The sequence below is a fragment of the Macaca fascicularis genome, chromosome 1 (assembly GCF_037993035.2).
Source record: "Macaca fascicularis isolate 582-1 chromosome 1, T2T-MFA8v1.1".
Lineage (NCBI taxonomy): Eukaryota > Metazoa > Chordata > Mammalia > Primates > Cercopithecidae > Macaca > Macaca fascicularis.
Genome location: NC_088375.1, coordinates 83,429,690 through 83,450,001, shown reverse-complemented (window position 1 = coordinate 83,450,001; position 20,312 = coordinate 83,429,690). Strand labels below are relative to the sequence as shown.

At 36.2% G+C, this 20,312-nt stretch overlaps 1 protein-coding gene across 22 annotated transcripts in view; it reads left to right on the top strand.

The window, feature by feature from the left end:
- The window catches only part of ENAH (ENAH actin regulator), a 156,502-nt gene that overhangs the window by 94,526 nt on the left and 41,664 nt on the right, over positions 1–20,312 (top strand). For all 22 annotated transcript variants that reach the window (XM_074037445.1, XM_074037439.1, XM_074037425.1 and 19 more), the window contains exon 3: positions 1,952–2,129. In XM_074037445.1, coding sequence (XP_073893546.1) covers positions 1,952–2,129 — 178 coding nt within the window. The remainder of the gene's footprint in view (positions 1–1,951; positions 2,130–20,312) is intronic.

Genomic DNA, 20,312 nt, shown 5'->3' with positions numbered 1-20,312 from the left:
TAATGTAAATTATTAGGAATAATAGAAGATTCTAATACTTAGAACTCAATTAATAATAGAAAATAATAAATCTAATGAAGGATACTCAAGACCCCCATAAAGATACTTAAGAACCTCCTCAGATTGATATGTTAGCTTTCATGCAACCTCAACGTCCCCAAAATTTCTTTGATAGAAACTGATAATCAGAATGTAAAACTAGCTACACACAAAGGACTAAGAAGAGCCAAAGCAATTTTGAAGAATGAAACAGGAAGACACACTCTAATGGTCATCTAGATTTCGTATAAAGCTACAACAATTAAGACATTGTAGAGTTGGCAAAAAGGCATATTGATCTGTAGGAGAAAATAGAGCCACATAGACACTTAATTTATGTGCTGCAGGCAAACTTGTAGCACATTGATAGTGCTGGATCATTTTTACAGCCATATTGAAACAAATAGCAAACTTGATCCCTACCTCACACCATAGGCACAGACCAATTCCAGCTGGATTGGGGATAGAAATGTGAAAAGTAAAATAATAAAGCTTTTGCAAGATAATATAGGACAATATTTTCATGACCTTGTGATTGAGAAACATTTCTTAAACAGCACTAAAGCAGTAACTATAAAGAAAAAGATTGCTAATTTGAACAGAATCAAAGTGAAGAACTTAAATCCATCCAGAAACCGTTAAGAGTGAAAAGGTGATTCATAGAATAGCATAAGATATATGCAACATAGATAACCAACAATGATATCATATCTAGAATATATAAAGGGCTTAGAAATCAAAGAAGAAAAAAATTGACAACTCGGGAGAAAAATGGGCAAGAGACTTAATTCAAGCAGATATTCACAAAAAGAGACATCTAGATAGCTAATAAAAATCAGGGAAATGCAAACTAAAACTGCAGTGATAAAGCATTCATACCCACCAGAATTGCTAAAATAAAGACTGATAGTACCAGTTGTAATGTTGCATAGTTATGTGGAAGTAGCACAAGCTCTTGTATACTCTTGTGGAAGTGTAAATTACTAGAACCAATTTGGAAGGCTACTTGGAATTTTCTACTAAAGCTGAACATACACATGTCCTGTGATATTTCCACTCCTGGGTATATGCCCAACAAAAATGAATGCTTGTTTGTACCAAAAGATATGCAGTAGAAAGTTCATAACATCACAATTTTTAATAACCTAAACTGCAAATAATCTAAATGTTCATTAATGGGAGAATGCTTAAATAAGCATGATTTATACAAAGGACTACCATACAGCAATGAAAATGAACAAACCACAGCTGCATGCAACAAGTGGATGGCTCTTACAAACAATTTTGAGGATAAGAGAGCAGATACGTTATAATACATGTTGTATAACTCCACTTTTATAAAATCTAAAAACCTACAAAACTTGATTAATAATAGAAAATAAATCTAATGAAAGATACTTAAGACCCCTATAGATACTCAAGACCCTCCTCAGATTGATACGTTGGTTTTGGATTTCATATAAATGTAGTAATTTATGATGTTAGAAGTGTGGCTAGTACCTTTTGGGAGGTGGGAGGAATTAAGAAGATGGGCTTCTGGTGTTGCTGTTTGATTTCTTAATTAGGGTACTGACTTCATGTGAACATTCACAGATACACTTTTATGTTGTGTATACTTTTTTGTATTTGTAAAACTTCAGCAAACAAGTTAAAATATATTTAATGAGGAAAATAGATTTTGTTTTGTTTTGTTTTGCTGATTTACTGTTTTATGGCAGACCTTTGTAATCAGCAAAAAGCTTAACTTCTATCAGATTGATATTTCTGTAGATTTTACCCTAGATAATTGTTTAAACCATTTTTGTCAAGGTCTATTAGGAACACATTTGAATGAATATATAGTCAGCATTTGTTGACATCCTTGACTTTGCCAATTATTGGTTTGACTTTATAAAGACTTACTATTTTTTAGGTCGTGATAAATTGTGCCATTCCTAAAGGATTGAAGTACAATCAAGCTACACAGACCTTCCACCAGTGGCGAGATGCTAGACAGGTGTATGGTCTCAACTTTGGCAGCAAAGAGGATGCCAATGTCTTCGCAAGTGCCATGATGCATGCCTTAGAAGTGTTAAATTCACAGGAAACAGGTAAGGTGCCCATGGTTTACTTGTATTTTCTTTCTTTTTCCAGAGACAAAGCAAAACTGAAGGTTTACTTGTATTCTTGATCTGAAGTGCCGTGTATATGTTAAAGAGCAAATCTTTTTGTTAACTTTTAGATCTTGTATATATTTGAAGTAGTTCTTGAATTTTTATTTTCTATAGAAATATCAACTTTTTACTGATGATAAATGTATAATCTAGAAAGACAGTCCTGTGAGTTTAGTTCTCTTTAATTTGTAACCCTTTTATTTGAAGTATTTAGATGTGTTTCATCCTGCTTTAGAAACACTTTTGTTGAGAGTACATGAAGCCCAGAGACTATGCAGTGGATAGGAATTATGCTTATTTATCATCTTTGTGTAAAGAAACACATGTTTTCTGAAAGTTGTTTTTCAAACCATGAACTTGAAGTAGGACTAGGTCTTTTTCCTAGTAGGTAAAAATGTGATTCTTGGTTTTTTTAAAGATTTTAGGAGTGCCCTCAGGTGGTACAAGTCATGAATTGCATCTCCTCTGATAATGCATATTGGTTAGAAAGATATGTAGAAATCACTTTTTTAAAAAATCCCAGTTTTTAAAAACTATATATATGTCAAGGATAAGCTTAGTTTTGTCTTGGTTTAAAAAAATAGAAAAATGTACCAGTGTGTGGTTATTTCTTTGAAGAGATAGATTTTATAATCAGAAAATAATTGTTACGTATAAAAACAAATATGATTACTCTTGCCTATATTGTATATTTAGTAATGATTTTAATGATATAAATGTACTGTAATCAATATATATTTTAAGAGGAAGGAGTTGCAGTCAGATGAAAATTTGATACTTTGTTGAAAGTATAGAATATCAAAATCTGTTATAAATACATTAAAAATTTATATGTTGCCTTATACTAAAAAGGATTCAAGCATCTAGCTCATGTGTTAGTCTGTCAAATACTAGTTTCAGAGCAAGAAGACATTTTGGGATCTTGCAAAAACTTAAAGTTGTTATGGCTTTAGATGTTTTGTATCAGATCTTCTTTTGAGGAAATTAATATCAATACATAACTTATACATAGTTTGCATATTGTGTCTAGTTTGAGAAAATAAACCACTAGAACTTGGCCTGGTTTGTCTCTAAGTCCAGAAAATAGCATAGGAAAGTCTGTACGGTCTTGTATGTAGGTCATTTCTCTGAGTCTCTGTACTTCTCTTGCAGGTGTCAGTATTTTATTGGCATACTATCATAGGTATAGAATTGCTTTTCATTTACCATAGAGAAGAAACTAGAATTGTGATTCTTAATATCTTGTTGGATGGGTCAGTTACATGATAAATAATTAAGGTACCAAAGTTTGGAGAGTAGATGTATGACATTTGAATTTCCCATGTTTTAGAACAAACTAGCATTGTTTTTATTTCTGAACTTTCAAAAGAGTATCCATTGATATTAGGAACTAAATGTTACTGATATTAGGAACTTATGTTAAGAACTAAATGTTCCTTTTTTAAAAGTAGTTAACATTATTATTATTGTCATTGACTTTTGATTTTTAGTTTTTAGCCAAATGGAAAGGATTGTTTCTATCAATGAGTAGTCATATGGTTTGATTTCAAAATGCAAATGCCAGTTAATGTAGTTTTTTTTTTTTTTTTTTTTTTCTGATTTTTGTTTGTTTGTTTTGTTTTTTTTTGGGACAAGAGCCTAGCTCTGTTGCCTAGGCTGGAGTGCAGTGGCGCGATCTTGGCTCACTGCAACCTCTGCCTCCCGGGTCCAAGTGATTCTCCCTCCTTAACCTCCTAAGTAGCTGGGATTGCAGGCACTCACCACCATGCCCAGCTAATTTTTGTATTTTTAATAGAGATGGCGTTTCACCATATTGGCCAGGCTGGTTTCAAACTTATGACCTCAAGTGATCTGCCCACCTTGGCCTCCCCAAGTGCTGGGATTACAGGCGTGAGCCACCGTACACAGCCTTTTTTTTTTTTTTTTTTTATCTTGATCTTTTCAAATTAATGAATCAATGTGGAGAGACGCAATTACATTCTCTATTGTAAAGTAATAAGCTTTAAGAAACAATGTTCCACATTATAGAAAGTTTGGCAAATAGGAAAATCGACCATCATTTCATAAGCTACACAAGCATTTTAGTGTGGGAAAAAAATAGGATTCTTGTTAGATGATTTTGCTACTTTATTCTTTTCTCAGTCACAATCTCAACCACTCATACTAGGGGCTGAGGAAAGAGAGATAATGGAAGAAATGAGTCCGTCACAGCTTCCTTCTGGTATTGTGGATCAGGTCACTGGCAAGGAAGCTTTTAGTTCTGTAGTTTTTTCATCATGGAAAACAAAGCATATAGAATGGCTGAGTTCTAAATAGTCTGATTTACTTAGAAAACGACTTTTCATAAATTACTGTAGTTAAGTACTATTTCTTATTTTTGATGGCCTTAATTAGTGTGGAAGTAGAAGCATAGGAGAGAGTAAGATGTTAAGAATCAGGAGTGTTCTTGGGAATAGATATCATTTCTTACGCAGATTCTCCAATGTAGAAAAGCTGTGTACCCTACCCCAACATTATATGGGCCACCTCCCCTTTATCTAAACAAACATACCCACTAATGTCGCCTCTCAGCGTGGTCATACCCTGCCAAAAATCTTTGCTTTGGGTTCACAGCCAGTTCGCTGCTGAAATCATCTACTGTCTTTCTTCCAAAAGCAAGTTGAAAAAGCTTAACTTACATGTCCCTTCCCTTTACAAACTGTAGCCTGATAAAACTGATGAGAAGCAGAATAAACTTATTGATAAAGTAACTACAAATACTAGTCTTGCCTGTTTCTTAATGTTTTTAGCACTTTGTAAAACATTTTTCCATATAAAACATTTGTTTGTATTTTTATTTATTAGGTGCTAATATCAATATTATCCACGGTTGTCATCGGCTAATCCTTCTCAGTGATTTTTCAGACTTTTAAAAGTTATTGAGATTTTTGTGCAAATGAGATATTTGGTAGTTCAGTCTATAAATGGACAAAAAATATGGAGCTTCTCTAATTGATGTGGGGTTCAGGATCTGCAACCTCTGAGACACCTCCATGGTTCTCTAGAACTGAATTTGAAAATTACTAGCTCACGTTTTGTGTTAAAACCAATAATCACATAATTCTCATTTCCTCTTCTCCCATGTCCCCTAAATCCTCAAATTTTTAAAATTTATAAAAAACAGTTTTCTGGGGGGCTAGTCATACCAACCTTTACGAGGTGCTCTGTGTGTTTGTGTAATACTTCCATTTTTTTAATGAAAATGGTGGGTGGCAGAAATGTTTTCCTTTATTTTGTTTTTAACTTGGTATGCAATTATCTAATATACTGGAAAGTACAGAAGGTGCTAAATACAGTGAGTTATATTTGGAAGTTAAAAAAACACAAATCACATGTTCTAACATTTTTGAAAAAGAGCTGAATTAGTGCTCTTCCTTTTATACCAAATGCTACTGTGTATTTTTTCCTTTCTCCATGGAAATGGATTCAATTTTAAATGGGTGTATTACCTAAAGTGATATTTTTGATTTCTCTATTATTCAGTATTTATAGATTTTTGTAAGTAATAGTTATGGATTATATAAACTACAAAGTTAATTTTTGTGATAGTTGGTGGAGGCAAATTTGCCCAACTGTTATATTTTTGTAAAAGGTTTAAATCATTTGAAAATAGGAAATAATTTTTTAAATCCAAAAAAAAAGAAAATTATATGCATAACCCGTAAGATAATCCCACTGCTTTTGTTCTCAGCCAAGATGAAACATGCCTTTTCAAAAAGAACACCCCAAAATAAGTATTTTACCATTATCTAAAAGACTACTTTTGCTGGGTTTTATTTTTTAATCTATTGAATGTGAGAACATAGTCAAAAGTCATACCTTCCTTATGGTTGAAATTTTCTTCAGGTTTTATAATACTGAGATTTCATTTTTTAATGATAATTTGGCCTGACGTACCTTCCAATATGTGCATTTGTATGAGTTTTATCACAGCATTTAAAAATCTCTTTATATTTGGAATTAATAGGATTAAAAAAAATCTCAATAGTTTCTAGAAATACTTTATAGTGACAGTTTTGTTTTTTAGTCTTTCAGATTGTTGATATTAATGCAAACAGTATTAAACTTATCACAAAAATATTTTCAATAAAATGTATTTTTTACAAACTGTGTTAGGCACTGGGAATAATACGAAAATGATAGATAAATCCTGTCCCTTGCCTGATGTCACAGTTGGGCTACAGCTGCCAGAAACAAGGCCAGCAAAATTAGGATACGGCTTGCAAATGTAGTATGAAGAAAGGCCTTCGGAATACCAAAGAAAATTCTAGGGTCAGGGAAAGCTTTGAAGAGAAGGTGATGTTTCAGCTATGTTTTTAAGAATGGAGAGGGCTCATCAGTGATAGAACATTCTAGATAGGTTTGGAAGCATGAGAGCATGGAGCAATCGGGAAATAACAAATACACTATGATGTGGCTTGGACATGAGAATTTATGTGATGGGGGTCAGGAGTAGGGCATCCCAAGAGATAAGGTTGGGAAGGGCCTGGTGCTGATGAGTATGCATTTTATCATGGAGGTGGTGAAGAGTCATCGAAGGATGCTAAATAAAGGATTAATATGATCAAGTTTGTGCTTTAGGACAAGTGTGGTGAGCATGCAAGTTACATGCATGAAGATCAATTCAGGACACTGTTGTGATAATACCGGTGAGAAAGATGAGGCCTGAACTGACAAAGTAGAGGAGAGGAGCAGAATGAAGAGGAGGTGACCAGCTTTCATTTAGTGCTGGCTATACCTGCCATGGCAGTGTTCTAGCTTTCTACCTTTGTCCTCACATAGAAATTAAAGCCATTCTGAGGCAGGAATAGTGATCTATTTATTGGTCACCTTCTATGTGCCTGGTCTTAATCTGGCATATACATAACCAATCATCTTTATAACAACCCTACAAGGTTGGTGGTATTATCCTTGTTTTAGAAATGAGATTGGCACTTACAGAAGGTCACTGTAGTGGTGCAAGGACCCACAGCTAGATAGTGGCATTAGTGGCTTTTGTACCGAGATCTTAGAACTCAACCTCTTTTCTCTTTGTCAGTAAGATGTAATGGGCAGGCCAGGAAGGAGAGAACAGTGTTTTAAAATGATGACCAGGTGTGTCAGTTTGGGACTCCGATAAAGATGGTACTGTTAACCAGAGACAGAGTGGAAGAGGGTAGAAGAGGAAATACTGTGCTGTAGATAACACATTTGGTTCTGGATATACTGCATTTGGGGTTCTTTATTAATGCTTTCATGAAACCTTAAAAATTTGGACCTGAAAAGAATCCCAAAGATAATCTTGGACAAAGTTTTTTAGTTTAGCTTTGCGAAACAACTAATCTTATTGGAGGATTAACATTTTGAACCCTATAAAACCTATCTGTATGACCGGGTATAACATTTTGAACCCTATAAAATCTATCTGTTCGGCTGGGTTCGGCAGGCTCACGCCTGTAATCCCAGCACTATTGGAGGCCAAGGCAGGCGGATCACCTGAGACCAGGAGTTCGAGACCAGCCTGGCCAATATGGTGAAACCCCATCTCTACTAAAAATACAAAAATTAGCTGGGCATGGTGGCGGGCGCCTGTAGTCCCAGTTACTCGGGAGGCTGAGGCAGGAGAATTGCTTGAACCCGGGAGGTGGAGGTTGCAGTGAGCTGAGATGGCACCACTGCACTCCAGCCTGGGTGACAAGAGCAAAAACTCTGTCTCAAAAAAAAAAAAAAAAAAAAAAAATCTGTTCATTAAGTATTAAATGACTAACAGGTTTGGGGATTGGGTAGATGGAGACAGTCTTTTTGTATGTCTGCCTGCTCTCCTTTATTCTCATACTTACCTCTCACAGTTGTCCCCTTTTGTGAATCACAGTAATGTGAGGTTAATATGTCTGTTGTTACTCCCAATTTCCAATTAGGAGGATTGACCTGGAGAGATGGGATTTCCCCAGGTTGTCCATACCTAGAAAGGGAGGCACAAAGAGGATTGGGTTTTCGAGCCTTTAGGCCATTTCTTTTTATTGAGTTTGGCCTTCAATTCAAGATCTTTGAAGCATTTTTAAAAATGCCTTTGAGGGAAGTTAGTTAGAATGAGAAATTAGGAAAGAGAAAACTTGAATTTACTTTTAGTTTTGTGTTTTTAAGTAAAATGTTACTTTATTGTGATTTAGTAGAAAGAACTTGAGTTTAGAGTCAAAAGACTCTAGTTCTGTCTCTTCCTCCGGTGGCAGGTTGCCTTCTCTAAAGCTATTTCCTAATTTATAAAATGTGAATCATGAGAATATTTATGTCAGGGTATCATGGGAATTAAACAAGGCAATGGCATAGTATTAAACTATAAAATGTTATTTTGAATGCTAATGTCCAAAAAAAAAAAATGAAAATTCTATGTGGATTAACTTAGAGGGGGAAAAAAAAGGTAGACTTACAAATTTTCTCCAACATCTGCTTTGTCTTAACTGTCCAGTAAAGACATATCTTTTGGGTGTGTTTTTTTTTTTTCCTATAGAAAAATTAATTCATCCATCATTTGAGTGCATCTGTATACCAGGGCAAACTAGACACAAGTCTTGTCCTCATGGATCTTCTTTCTCCTCTCACAGGGGAGATAAGACACAACCGTAACATACAAGAGAAACCCAGTCTGAGGACAGATAACATACTGTATTGGGTGTGTGAAGGGGATGAGCCTTCTTTTCACTGGAGCAGCTGGGAACATGTTAGTGACGAGCTGACTTTCAGGTTTGGATTTTGAAAGTTGGGCATACTGTAGGCATGGGAAGACAAAGGGGAAAGCCATATCAGGCCTGAGGAATAGCATACATGTACAAAGAGTGGGAAGAATAAGCTGTGTTTGTAGAACAGGGAATTATTTGGCCTGGTGGGAATAAATTCAGAAAGGTAGGTGATCAAGGAGGGCCTTTGGGTGATAGAGATTCAGTGTAAGTTGTCAAGCAAGAGTGATAATGTGAGCAAAGCTGTACTCCAGAAAGCTAGCTGTGGTTTGAAAAGGGAGCTGCTGAAGGCTGTAAGTTAAGCATTCAGTTCCTGAGTAGAGGCAGAAATAGAGAAGAAAATTCAAACAATGGTAGAATGAGGTGAATTTAAACAGAAAACCAATGTGGTTCTGATTGTACTTCGTAACTTTTTCATTAAGAAAGAATTCTGGCCACCCATTCTCACATGTTAATAATAGAGGTCTCGGCCAGGTGCAATGGCTCACGTCTGTAATCCCAGCATTTTGGGAGGCTGAGGCGGTTGGATCATGAGGTCAGGAGTTCGAGACCAGCCTGACCAACATGGTGAAACCCTGTCTCTACTAAAAATAAGAAAATTAGCTGGGCATGGTGGTGAATGCCTGTAATCCCAGCTACTCAGGAGGCTGAGGCAGGAGAATCACTTGAACCCAGGAGGTGGAGGTTACAGTGAGCCGAGATCGTGCCACTGCACTCTAGCCTGGGCGGCAGAGCGAGAGTCCATCTTAAAAAAAAAAAAAAGAGGCCTCCAGGAGAGTATCATGTATGTTTGAATGTAATGTGTGTGACACCTAAAATTATTTCTACTATATCAAGAAAATCAGTACTTTGGGAGAAACAGGTAAAAATGAAAATGTAATTCAGCTTGAGTTTTTCTGTGAGCCTTAGTCCGGGTTTTAGAAAGAAAGGTACATAGACACAATTCTGGCTTTAAATAGTTCACAATGTGACAAAAGAAACTTCATTAATTTCTTAAGATTAATGGTAAATATACTTTATTTGGGCAGATTCACTCTAAATATTGAGTTCAAGGGGGTTAATTACAGTATAAAAGGGTTTCTAGCTGTTGAAAAGGTTGGGAGCTACTGAATTAGGCCTCCAGATCCTGTAGCCTACCTGTTACACCTCAAAGCCTCAATTTTCAGCCCCTTCCTTAGCCTTTCTCAACCAGGGTTGTGAAACAGTTAAACTCTAAGGAAAATTGTTTAAGTAACTAATATCAGTTCTCCCAAGGACTGTATTTAGGTATTCTTTACCTACCGTGGATGTGTTAGGGCCAGACTCTCTTGGAAGGATGTTTCTCTTCTGTTCTCTTTCGTTGCCCTCCCCTTATGCTTCTGTTTTCTGATCCTGCATTTACATACAAGAACAACCTTGAAGTTCTGGGTTGGAATTGGGACCAGAAAATGACTATAGCTTTATCTTCTAATATTTGTGTTGATTAATGCTTGAAATTATATTTAATAATTCATAGTCACTAAAAGGAAAGTTTGAGTGAATATTTGATAGTAGCTTATCCTCTTAAAAGTTTACAGACGTCAGGCCAGGCTGATTCTCTTCTCACTAGGGTCAGGCATGGTGGCTCAGGCCTGTAACCTCAGTGTTTTTGGAAAGATCTCTTGAGGCCAGGAGTTTCAGACCAACCTGGGCAACACAGTGAGATCCTGTCTTTAAATATATATATATATATTAAAAATTATGGCTGGGTGCAGTGTCTCACTCCTGTAATCCCAGCACTTTGGGAAGCCGAGGCGGGTGGATCATGAGGTCAGAAGATCGAGACCATCCTGGCTAACATGGTGAAACTCCGTCTCTACTAAAAAATAAAAAAATAAAAAAATAAAAAAAATTAGCCGGGCGTGGTGGTCCCAGCTACTTGGGAGGCTGAGGTAGGAGAATGGGTGAACCCAGGAGGCAGAGCTTGCAGTGAGCCAAGATTGCGCCACTGCACTCCAGCCTGGGTGACAGAGTGAGACTCCATCAAAAAAAAAAATAAATAAATAAAAATAGGTGGGCATGATGGCGTACACTTATAGCCCTAGCTTCTTGGGAGGCTGAGGCAGGAGGATCACTTGAGCCTGGGAGTTTGAGGTTACAGCGAGCTATGATTGTGCCACTGCACTCCAGCCTGGGCTACAGTGAGGCCCTGTGTCTTTAAAAAAAAAAAAAAAAAAGAAAGTTTACAGATGTCCTAATCATTAGAACTAATAAGGCCTAGATTATTTTGTTCTTGGTGGTTCTCCATGTTTTAAATTCCTTTGGGTTAAATCAGGTGTAAAATTGGGAATCTTGAATTTAAACCTCTAACTCAGGGATTCAAAAAGTGTGGTCCATGGCAACTCTTGAGGGTCCCCCTCTGGACCCTTTCAAGAGATCTTCTTCATTGTACTTCAGCCAGAACAGCATGCCACAGCATACTGAATACAAAAGCAAATGAAAAAATCTAGCTGTCTGGATTATTATTTAATATTTAGTATTAAATGCTAAAGAGATTTGTAAAACCATGGCATTCTAATCACTTAATATTTTTTGTTCTGGGAAATAGTTATTTTTCATTAAAATGTTATTTTTTTATGTAACTGCTTTTTAGTTATTTTAAAACTGAATTCCTAAAAGTTGAAACATGTAATTTAGTTATTTAATATAGTAAATAATGATAGATACAACCCACATAAGCAAAAGCTCTTTAGTGTCTTTAATAATTGTTAGGAGTATAAGTGGATCCTAGGAATAAGACCTTTGAAAACTACTGTCACAACTTAGCAGGGACAGCTATTGACTAAGAATGGAATTTTTATAGTCTTTTTATCTTTTCCAAACAGCCTAGCAAAGCAAAGAAATCTTAGAGGTTGTCTGTCAGATGGGCTTGACTATTCCATATTTTTTGTCCCTTCAGTGTCGGTAGACATGCCTAGCTTTGACTGTAACAGAGAAGTCTTTCTTCCTGTCTTTTTCCTTTCTGTATTTCATCTTCTCTCCTCCCCCACGAAGACATCATGGAGGGCTGGCCAGAAGTGGGACTTTACAAGTCACAGAAGTGGCAAAAATTATTCCTGATTGCTCTCATCATCTGTCAACGAAAGGGAAAATGTAGGTCTGATGGCCTTTTTGATGCTTAATATGTAAAAATTGCCCAGCAATTAGCTTTGTAACCACCATCTATTTAATAGCACTAACTGTTGTTACTAGCTGTTTCTAGCTCTTAGTACATTTGTGATTTTTATTTTTGTGATTTTTTGGTGATTTTTCATAATTATATATGAATTACATATTCATATATGTGGATTTGTAAATTGTTTATACTAAATTATAATAAATACATTTTAATATATTAACTTCTGTGACCTTTAAGTTCTTGTTCACTAACTGTCTGGGAAAGCTGCTTTAGTGTAATCATACCTGATGCCTCATTTTTCATGAGCACAGCATTTAGTCTTACGCTGTGGAACTTAAGATATCGTGTCCTGCTTCAAGGTGGGAATGATTAAATGGCTAAAAAGAGGCAGATACTATTTCTGTGATAAATATGGGTTTCATGTCTTATAGAAAGTTATTTTAGCCTGGAGTTTGTTGTCATACAGGCACTATATTCTGTCTGCCTTTCATTCCCTTTTCTTTGCATCCTTGTGTCTCTGGCAATTAGGCACCTTATAATCTATTGTCTGATGCATGTCCAGCTAGTGACTTCAGTTCTTCCAGGCTTATTTTACAATAGGCTTGATCTTTATTCAGTGGTGCTACAATGACCTGAGGATGTCATCTCTGGTTATTTGCATGCTTTCCTACATGAGGATAGTAATTTGCATGTAATTACTTTATCTTTATTCATGAATTTTTATCCTTTATTGCTCATAAATTGAAGAAGCATTTGCTGGATGTTAAATAGTCAAAAATTTTGATACCTCTGTGTGGAACATTTTCCTCCTAAAACAAAAATAAAGAGAGGCTTTAATAGTCTGTCTTGTTTTCCATTGATGATAAGAGATGAATTGCAGGAACCACTTCCAGTCTGATGAGACCATTCACAACACACAGCAGCAGCCAAACCTGTTCCACGATTTTTACAGCTTAATCTTGGCTGTGCTTTTCTGCATTTGGAAGCGTGATAGTGCCCTGTCAGGCTGCCCATGTACATATTTTGGGGCATTGCCTCTCAGTTAACATTGGGCATTCCTGCTTTCATAATCTAGGCAAGGTAGAAAAATTCTAAGGAGTCTTTTGAAGATGGTGTTAAATAGCAGTATTTTTGAAGTCAGTTGGTATTTCATATATGAAAAATATTGTGGCATTATTTCATTAATACATGAATTTCTAAGAAGTAGATGCTGTTCTAATCTAAGAGAAGAAATGCTATAGTTAACTGGAATTATTTGTACTCCTGTTAAGGTACTATGTCACGTGATATGAGAGAAACAAATAATTGAAAATTTTTGGTCTTAATGGGGCTGTTAATTGTGTAGAGAGGATAAGTCATGGTCAAAAATATCCACAAGGCAGTGTAAGTACTATGAATGGTGCAGAATGGTAGTTAGGAAACAAATATAGAATGCTACTCATGTAAAGGTACCAAAAATAATTCTTACAAGGTAGACCTGATATTTCTGTGAGCTTTTGTAATTTCTGAAATGATTCACATGAGAAACAAATGACTTCTGTTTTCTGGAAAATTTCAAGAGTATTTGGTTATGACATTGTCATTCATGTAGGAAGAAATACATTTTTTATGAAGGAGTTTATTTTGCAAACACTATCCTGCTCTTTGCTGTGGTAATATTGTAACAGAGAATTACTTTTTCTTATTCAGAAATAGTCTCTGGTTTCCTATTGATTTAAAGTTTTCCTCAAGCCTTTCCAGTCTCTTTTGCAGGTAACTAATTTAATTGGCCTTATATTGCTAGGAAGATGGTAGAGTGAGTTTTTGCATAACTATTGTAGTATGCTCTGATAACCCTGCCATGGCTTCCTGTCAATCTTGAATAAAGTACAGAATATTTTTTTTTAAGAGAGAGTCTTGCTTTGTTGCCCAATCTGGAGTGCAGTGGTGCGATCATAACTCACTGTAACCTCGAATTCCTGGGCTTAAAGGATCCTTCTGCCTCAACCTCCTGAGTAGCTGGGACTACAGGTGCATGCCACTGCACCCACCTAATTTTTAATTTTTTTGTAGAGATGAGGCCTCGCTACGTTGCTCAGGCTGCGCTTGAACTCCTGGCCTCAATGTCCTGCCTCAGTCTCCCAAAGTGTTAGGATTACAGACAATGAGCCACTGCTCCTGGCCATCTTTAATTCTATTTAGTAAATCCCATGTGAGACAAACCCAGTTTATTTGATTTTTATGTATTCAACCAAACTATTTTAATAGAATTTTACATATTTTTGAATTTCAAAAAGTAAATGTGGACAATTTTGTCATTTAAATATTAGCTGTCTTGTGTTGTTTTAGATAGAGATTGCTTCTTGGTAAGCAGCTTGTTGAAATACCAGAAATTATTGTGCAGAGAGATAGAGAAGGGCAAGGGCAATATGATTCCATGGAAAAGGAGACAGCTGTCTTTGTTTAACTAGGACAGTCCTGGTTTTTGATGAACCATCGTGAATGGATATGTACTGAGAGAGTCATGACCTAAAAAATGCCTTTGGGTTTAATTCCTCCTGGAAAGTAGTGTTGTGGCAGAACAGCCACTGTATGCCTTCTCTCAACCAGCTCTGGTGTTTGGAAAGGGTATTCAGGTCCTGGCTTTGCAGTCTTTCTAAACATTTGGGGTCATGTTGGCGTTATTCATAGAGTCACTTCATTCTTTATGTCCAGTTCTCTTGTTAGAAACTAGAGCTAGGCCAGGCGCAGTGACTCATGCCTGTAATCCCAGCAGTTCGGGAGGCCAAGGTGAAAGGATCACTTGAGGCCAAGATTTTAAGACCAGCTTGGGCAACATAGTGAGGCCTTGTCTCTTCAAAAAAATTAAAAAATTAGCTGGTTATGGTGGCATGCACCTATAGTCCCAACTACTCAAGAGATTGAGGTGGGAGGGTCATTTAAGCCTGGGAGTTTGAGGTTCCACTGCACTGGAACTCACCACTTCACTTCAGTCTGGGCAATTGAAGTAAGACCCTGCCTCAAAACAAAACAAAAAACAAAGTAGAGCCAGTTAGAGCTCCGTCCATCTAGAACCACTCTTGTTAACAGAACTGTAATTTCCATAGCATTTTGTTTTTCAAATGAGAATAAGTTCTTTTTTTCTGATGATAAAGTCATGTGCTATTTATAAAAATTTAAGCAGTATAGAAAAGCATGAAGAAGAAAATAAAAATACCGAAAATTCCACCAATCACCTCTTAATATTTTTCAAAATGGAAAAAGCAGTAGGCATTGGGATATTTTTAAACTTTGTGTTATAAACAATTGTGAGATGAAGAACAGATGCACAGCATGGCACTTGTTATTTTCCGTAACAGCTTTATTGAGCTTTACTTCACATACCATACGGTTTACCCGTTTAAAGGGTACCATTCAGTGGTTTTAGTATATTCACAGGGTTGTGCAACCTTTGCCACAATTTTAGAACATTTTGTGTTTTTCTGAGACAGAGTCTCACTCTGTCGCCCAGGCTGGAGTGCAGTGGCGCTATCTTGGCTCACTGCAACCTCTGGCTCCCGGGTTCAAGCAATTCTCCTGCCTCAGCCTCCAGTAGCTGGGACTACAGGTGCCCGCCACCACACCTGGCTACTTTTTGTATTTTTAGTAGAGATGGGGTTTCACCATGTTAGCCAGGATGCTCTCGATCTCCTGACCTCGTGATCTGCACACGTTGGCCTCCCAAAGTACTGGGATTATAGGCCTGAGCCACCGTGCCTGGCCAATTTTAGAACGTTTTTAATCACAGCAGAAAGAAACCCTCTACCCTTAAGTCATTGTCCCTTTACCCCCAATTCCTCCATACCTCCCAGCATCTGGCAACTACTAATATAATTTCTGTCACTGAAGATTCGCCAGTTCTGGATGTTTGATATAAATGGAATCATAAAATATGTGAGTTTTTTTGTGACTGGCTTTCAATTAGTGTACTGTTTTCAGGGCTCATACATCTTGTAGCATTTATCATGCATGGCATTTTGAAAAGCAAATCTTAGTTAAAAAGCATGTATTCATGTATCTAGGCATGCTTTCTTAGTTTTAGTTATTGGCTCATTTTAATTGTGTGAGTGTGGTGTATAGTGAAAAGTAACGGCTAAATCTTAAGAATTTTTAAAGTGATTAAAATCAAAGCAAGAAGCCTTCCTCAGATTCTTTAGTTGTTTTCTTTTTAATAAACATTTTAAAACTTGGTAAATTACGTAAAGGAGAATTGTGTAGCATTTTCAGTACCAGATTGAATGTAAACAGGGATGAATTCTTGACCAAATTGTGGAAATGTCTGAGGTTTATTCTCTTGGTCCAGGCTCAGTTTTCTTGCCCAAAATTGCCCTACCTCCACTGCCTTCATTTTTTCCCACCCCTAAGTATGTTAGTTTAGTTATCAGAAACCTCGTGCCTTTGTATTTCTCTTAATTCTTTTTTTCTCCTATAAAAGTGGGAGAAAACAGACATGGTCTTTGAAAGTCTTTTAAAATACTTTTAAAGAATAAAAACCCCTATCTTGGTTAAAGGAGATTCAGTTTTTTACATGTGGATAAGAGAGTGAAATTATGTTTCCTTAAAATGATGTGAGGTATTCTCTTACCTTGAATGTCCCCACCTTTACCTATGGAATTGGGCGCCTTTATCATTTTCCCCTAAAACTTCAGCCTTTTAGGCTATTCCAGGTTTATTTTCTCTCTGTTGCCCACTCGCATCCAGAGTGAAAGAAACCAAAACAAACCCTCTTTCTTTTGTACCCAAATGTAAGTTTGAAGCTTTTTGCATAATTTTAATATCATTCTAAAATTTTTCTCCTGAGAGTCTTTAGACAGATTCCTCATATTTCTTAGGAAATTGGATATTATCTAATTTTATATTTATGCTTCTCTCCTTTCAAATCTCTTGAAGTGGCTAATCAGAAAAAAACATGTACAGTAAAACCTGAAGTAGGAAGTGAGATTCCTAGTGAAAGAAGAACTAATTATTTTAGTTTTCTGAGGGCTAATAGTAACTCTGAGTGTTGACTGCCAGAAAGTTCTAGTTGGTACAAAAAGAGGCATACCAGTTGACCAAGAAAAGAATATCAGAAGTAGAAGGCACAGCATATGTCAGAAAGGCTCTGCAGAAGAAAGGTGATACAGCATGTTTGAGAAATTGAGAGACAGTGTACCTAGAGCCTAGAGAGCAATAGAGTAGGAATTGAATGAGATATGTGGCAATCACATGGGGGACAAGCACTGGATTTTGGTATTTATCTTAAGAGCAGTGGGCAGCAGTTGAAGAGTTTTTACTAAGCGATGATTTGATCTGGTTAATTATTAAAGCATCACTGGCTGCTGTGGGGAGGGGGACAGATACCAAGATTGGAATGGGCAACTTAATTAGATGATGCTAATGTAATTGTCTAGGTCGGTGGTCTCTCAGTTTTTGAGCTTATCCCCTGGTAAATGTGTGTTTATCATTTATATGTATGTACTTTGTTGTTGACATGTTGAGTACATTATAAGACTTTCAAAAACAGTAAAATGGATGAGAAAAATTAATGAAGTGCTACTATTTTCTTCCCTGCCCCAACTGATGTATGTTAAGCTTCTGGGATACAAGTTGCCCCACCCTGAACATGACTAAGCAAGGGATCGTCAAACAAGAATAGTGGCAATGGAGATAATTTGGAGAGAGAAATTACGAGGTTGCATTAACAGGACTTGAAAATTGGTTAAATAGGAGTAAAAGAAAAGGTAGTGGATTTCTGGTTTGTGTAAGTGAATAGATAAGAGCACTGATTAAAGAGTCAACAAACACTCTGATAGAAGCTAATTGTGTTAAAGTAGCATTCTACCAGAATGTGGTGGTTTTTCTGAGCATATGCTTAATAATGCCCTTAGTAACAAATGGTAGGAGGGCATTTGATGGGCAAGTCTTGATCTGTGTTCAGGAAGAGGAAGCAGAGCAGTGAACCTGAGGACACAGGTTACTCTTGCCTTTGGAGGCATTAGGATATGACAGGATTGGTAAATGATGGGCCCCTCAACTTCTTGTTGCCTCTTCAAGTGTCTTTAGCTAGAGGCAGGGCCATTCATTTCACAACTAAAAATAAATGGCTTACGAAACATGGTGGACTGAGGAACATATTAAGGCTATTGCCAGTGCAGATGAATAATTTGTCAGCAAGTTATCAACTGTTAGCAGTCATTTTCATATTGGCTTAGAAGGGAATAAAGTGCATTTGAGTCATAATTTGAGAGAGGATTACAAGAAATAAAGAATGGGAAAAAACCCAATCATATATACAGTTTTGCCTTAAGGTTGAGTTAAAAAAAAAAGGGGGGGGGGAAGATGTTTATGATGGTACATTTTCATGTATAGCCATATATGCACTCCATTTCCTGATATATATAAAAGTTTATCAAATTTTAAAACTTGAAATAATATTTTTGAAAATGTTTCAAAATGCCACTTTAAAAATGCATTGCTTTGAATAAAATTTACTGTTGGTAATCCTTATGCCTCCTAGCACAGTGCCCTGCAATGTGGTAACTTTTTTTTTTTTAATGCAGCAACTGTACCACAGCAGTATCTGCCTCCCTTCTATTCTAGATACCTTTGAGCAAACATAAACACATTTGCTTTCACTGTCTAAAAAATGTATTGCATAGAACTTTGTAATCATGTGAGAAATACCTGGGGGCATTATTGATGGTCTGAAGTGTGAACACCACTAATTTAGATGCTGATGTTGTGCTCACTCACCCACTCAACTGACCAGCCTTCCAGAGAATGCAAGTCAGATTCAAGCCAGTCTTTAAGCAAACATTATCTCAGTTAATCGTAAGAAACAATGCTAGGATGGGTCATATCCCCATTACCAATTGCCTTGGGACTAATTGCTAATAGGAGAAACTGCTGGTTGTAAAAATCATGAATGCAGAGTTTACTATAGTAATTATATATAGTAACAAAATACAGTCATGCCAATCAAATCTAAACAGCCTGTCATTTTCCACTACTGGTACTCACCCAACCATTTCTGCATTTCCCGGCTCATACAAAACACCTAATGGTAAAGTATGTTAAAGTCAGGGGTAAGCCTGAAGGATGGCTGTTTGAAAACTGCATTAGCGATAAAGGGACAGCCATGCAAAAAAAAAAAAAAAAAAAAAAAAAAGTTAATATGGCTAACTTAAAGAGAAATGTCCTTTCATAGGTAAAATATAAGGTCTATGTAACATCAGTGCTAGTGTTAAAAACTATGTTGAAAACATCGTATTACTGAATTTACTCAACCTGGACAATAAGTGTTCTTTCCCTTATTCTGCTCTGCTCCCCTGACTGAATGAAGAAAGAGTTAATGGCATCAGTATTAAGCAGGAAGTTCTGTTAGGCTTATGCATATAATGGAATGAATAATTTAGTATCTTCAGGAAATGCAAACTGCAGTAGAATTTAAGCAACCTATCAGAATTTAGATCAATATTTTACATGATAGTATGAAGTTAAAGTCTGGAAAGAAGATGCTTAAAGATAACGAAGTGCAAGAATGTTAATAGTTTAAACTGTGAGAAAGACTGGGAATTCTTGGTTGGAAATATTTTGTCTTACGCAACAATAATGATTTACCTGCATTCTGACACTTGTCAGATGACTTTTTGCCAACATGATTGGTAATGGGATGTGGCAGCTTCTTTGCTGTCAAAGAAGAGATAATTTCTCAGGTTTTTCTTGTAAGTTTTTAAAATTGTCCTTATGGGGCTTTTTTTCCTCTTTAAATATGGAATAAAGGAACTGAAGGGTAAAACCTGAAGACTAGGCATGTTTCTTTAATAAAGGTTTTATAGAAGTAGCCATTTGCAAACATTGGTAAGACAGATCTTTAAAAAACAGTTTAAACTTAAAATATAGTGATTGAAAATATTCTAAATTGTTTATCTCCTGTGGAATGATCTCATTAGCTTGGTAGACATTTTATATGTACGCCTGTGGTCTTTCTATATCTTATGTCATTACTGTAAATAAATATTGTGCATGCAACTTTAATAATAGATTGGGTGGTTGGAAGTACTTAGCAAAGGTGACATTTATCAATCTTATTTTGTGTTTGCAAAAAATATATACAGTATATGTCATATTTTCAAAGCAAGACTTAATTGGATTATGTTAAATCTAATTTCTAAAAATGATGAAAAATTATCTTATTTAAGACATTACAATTTTTAGATGTGTGTTATTTAAATT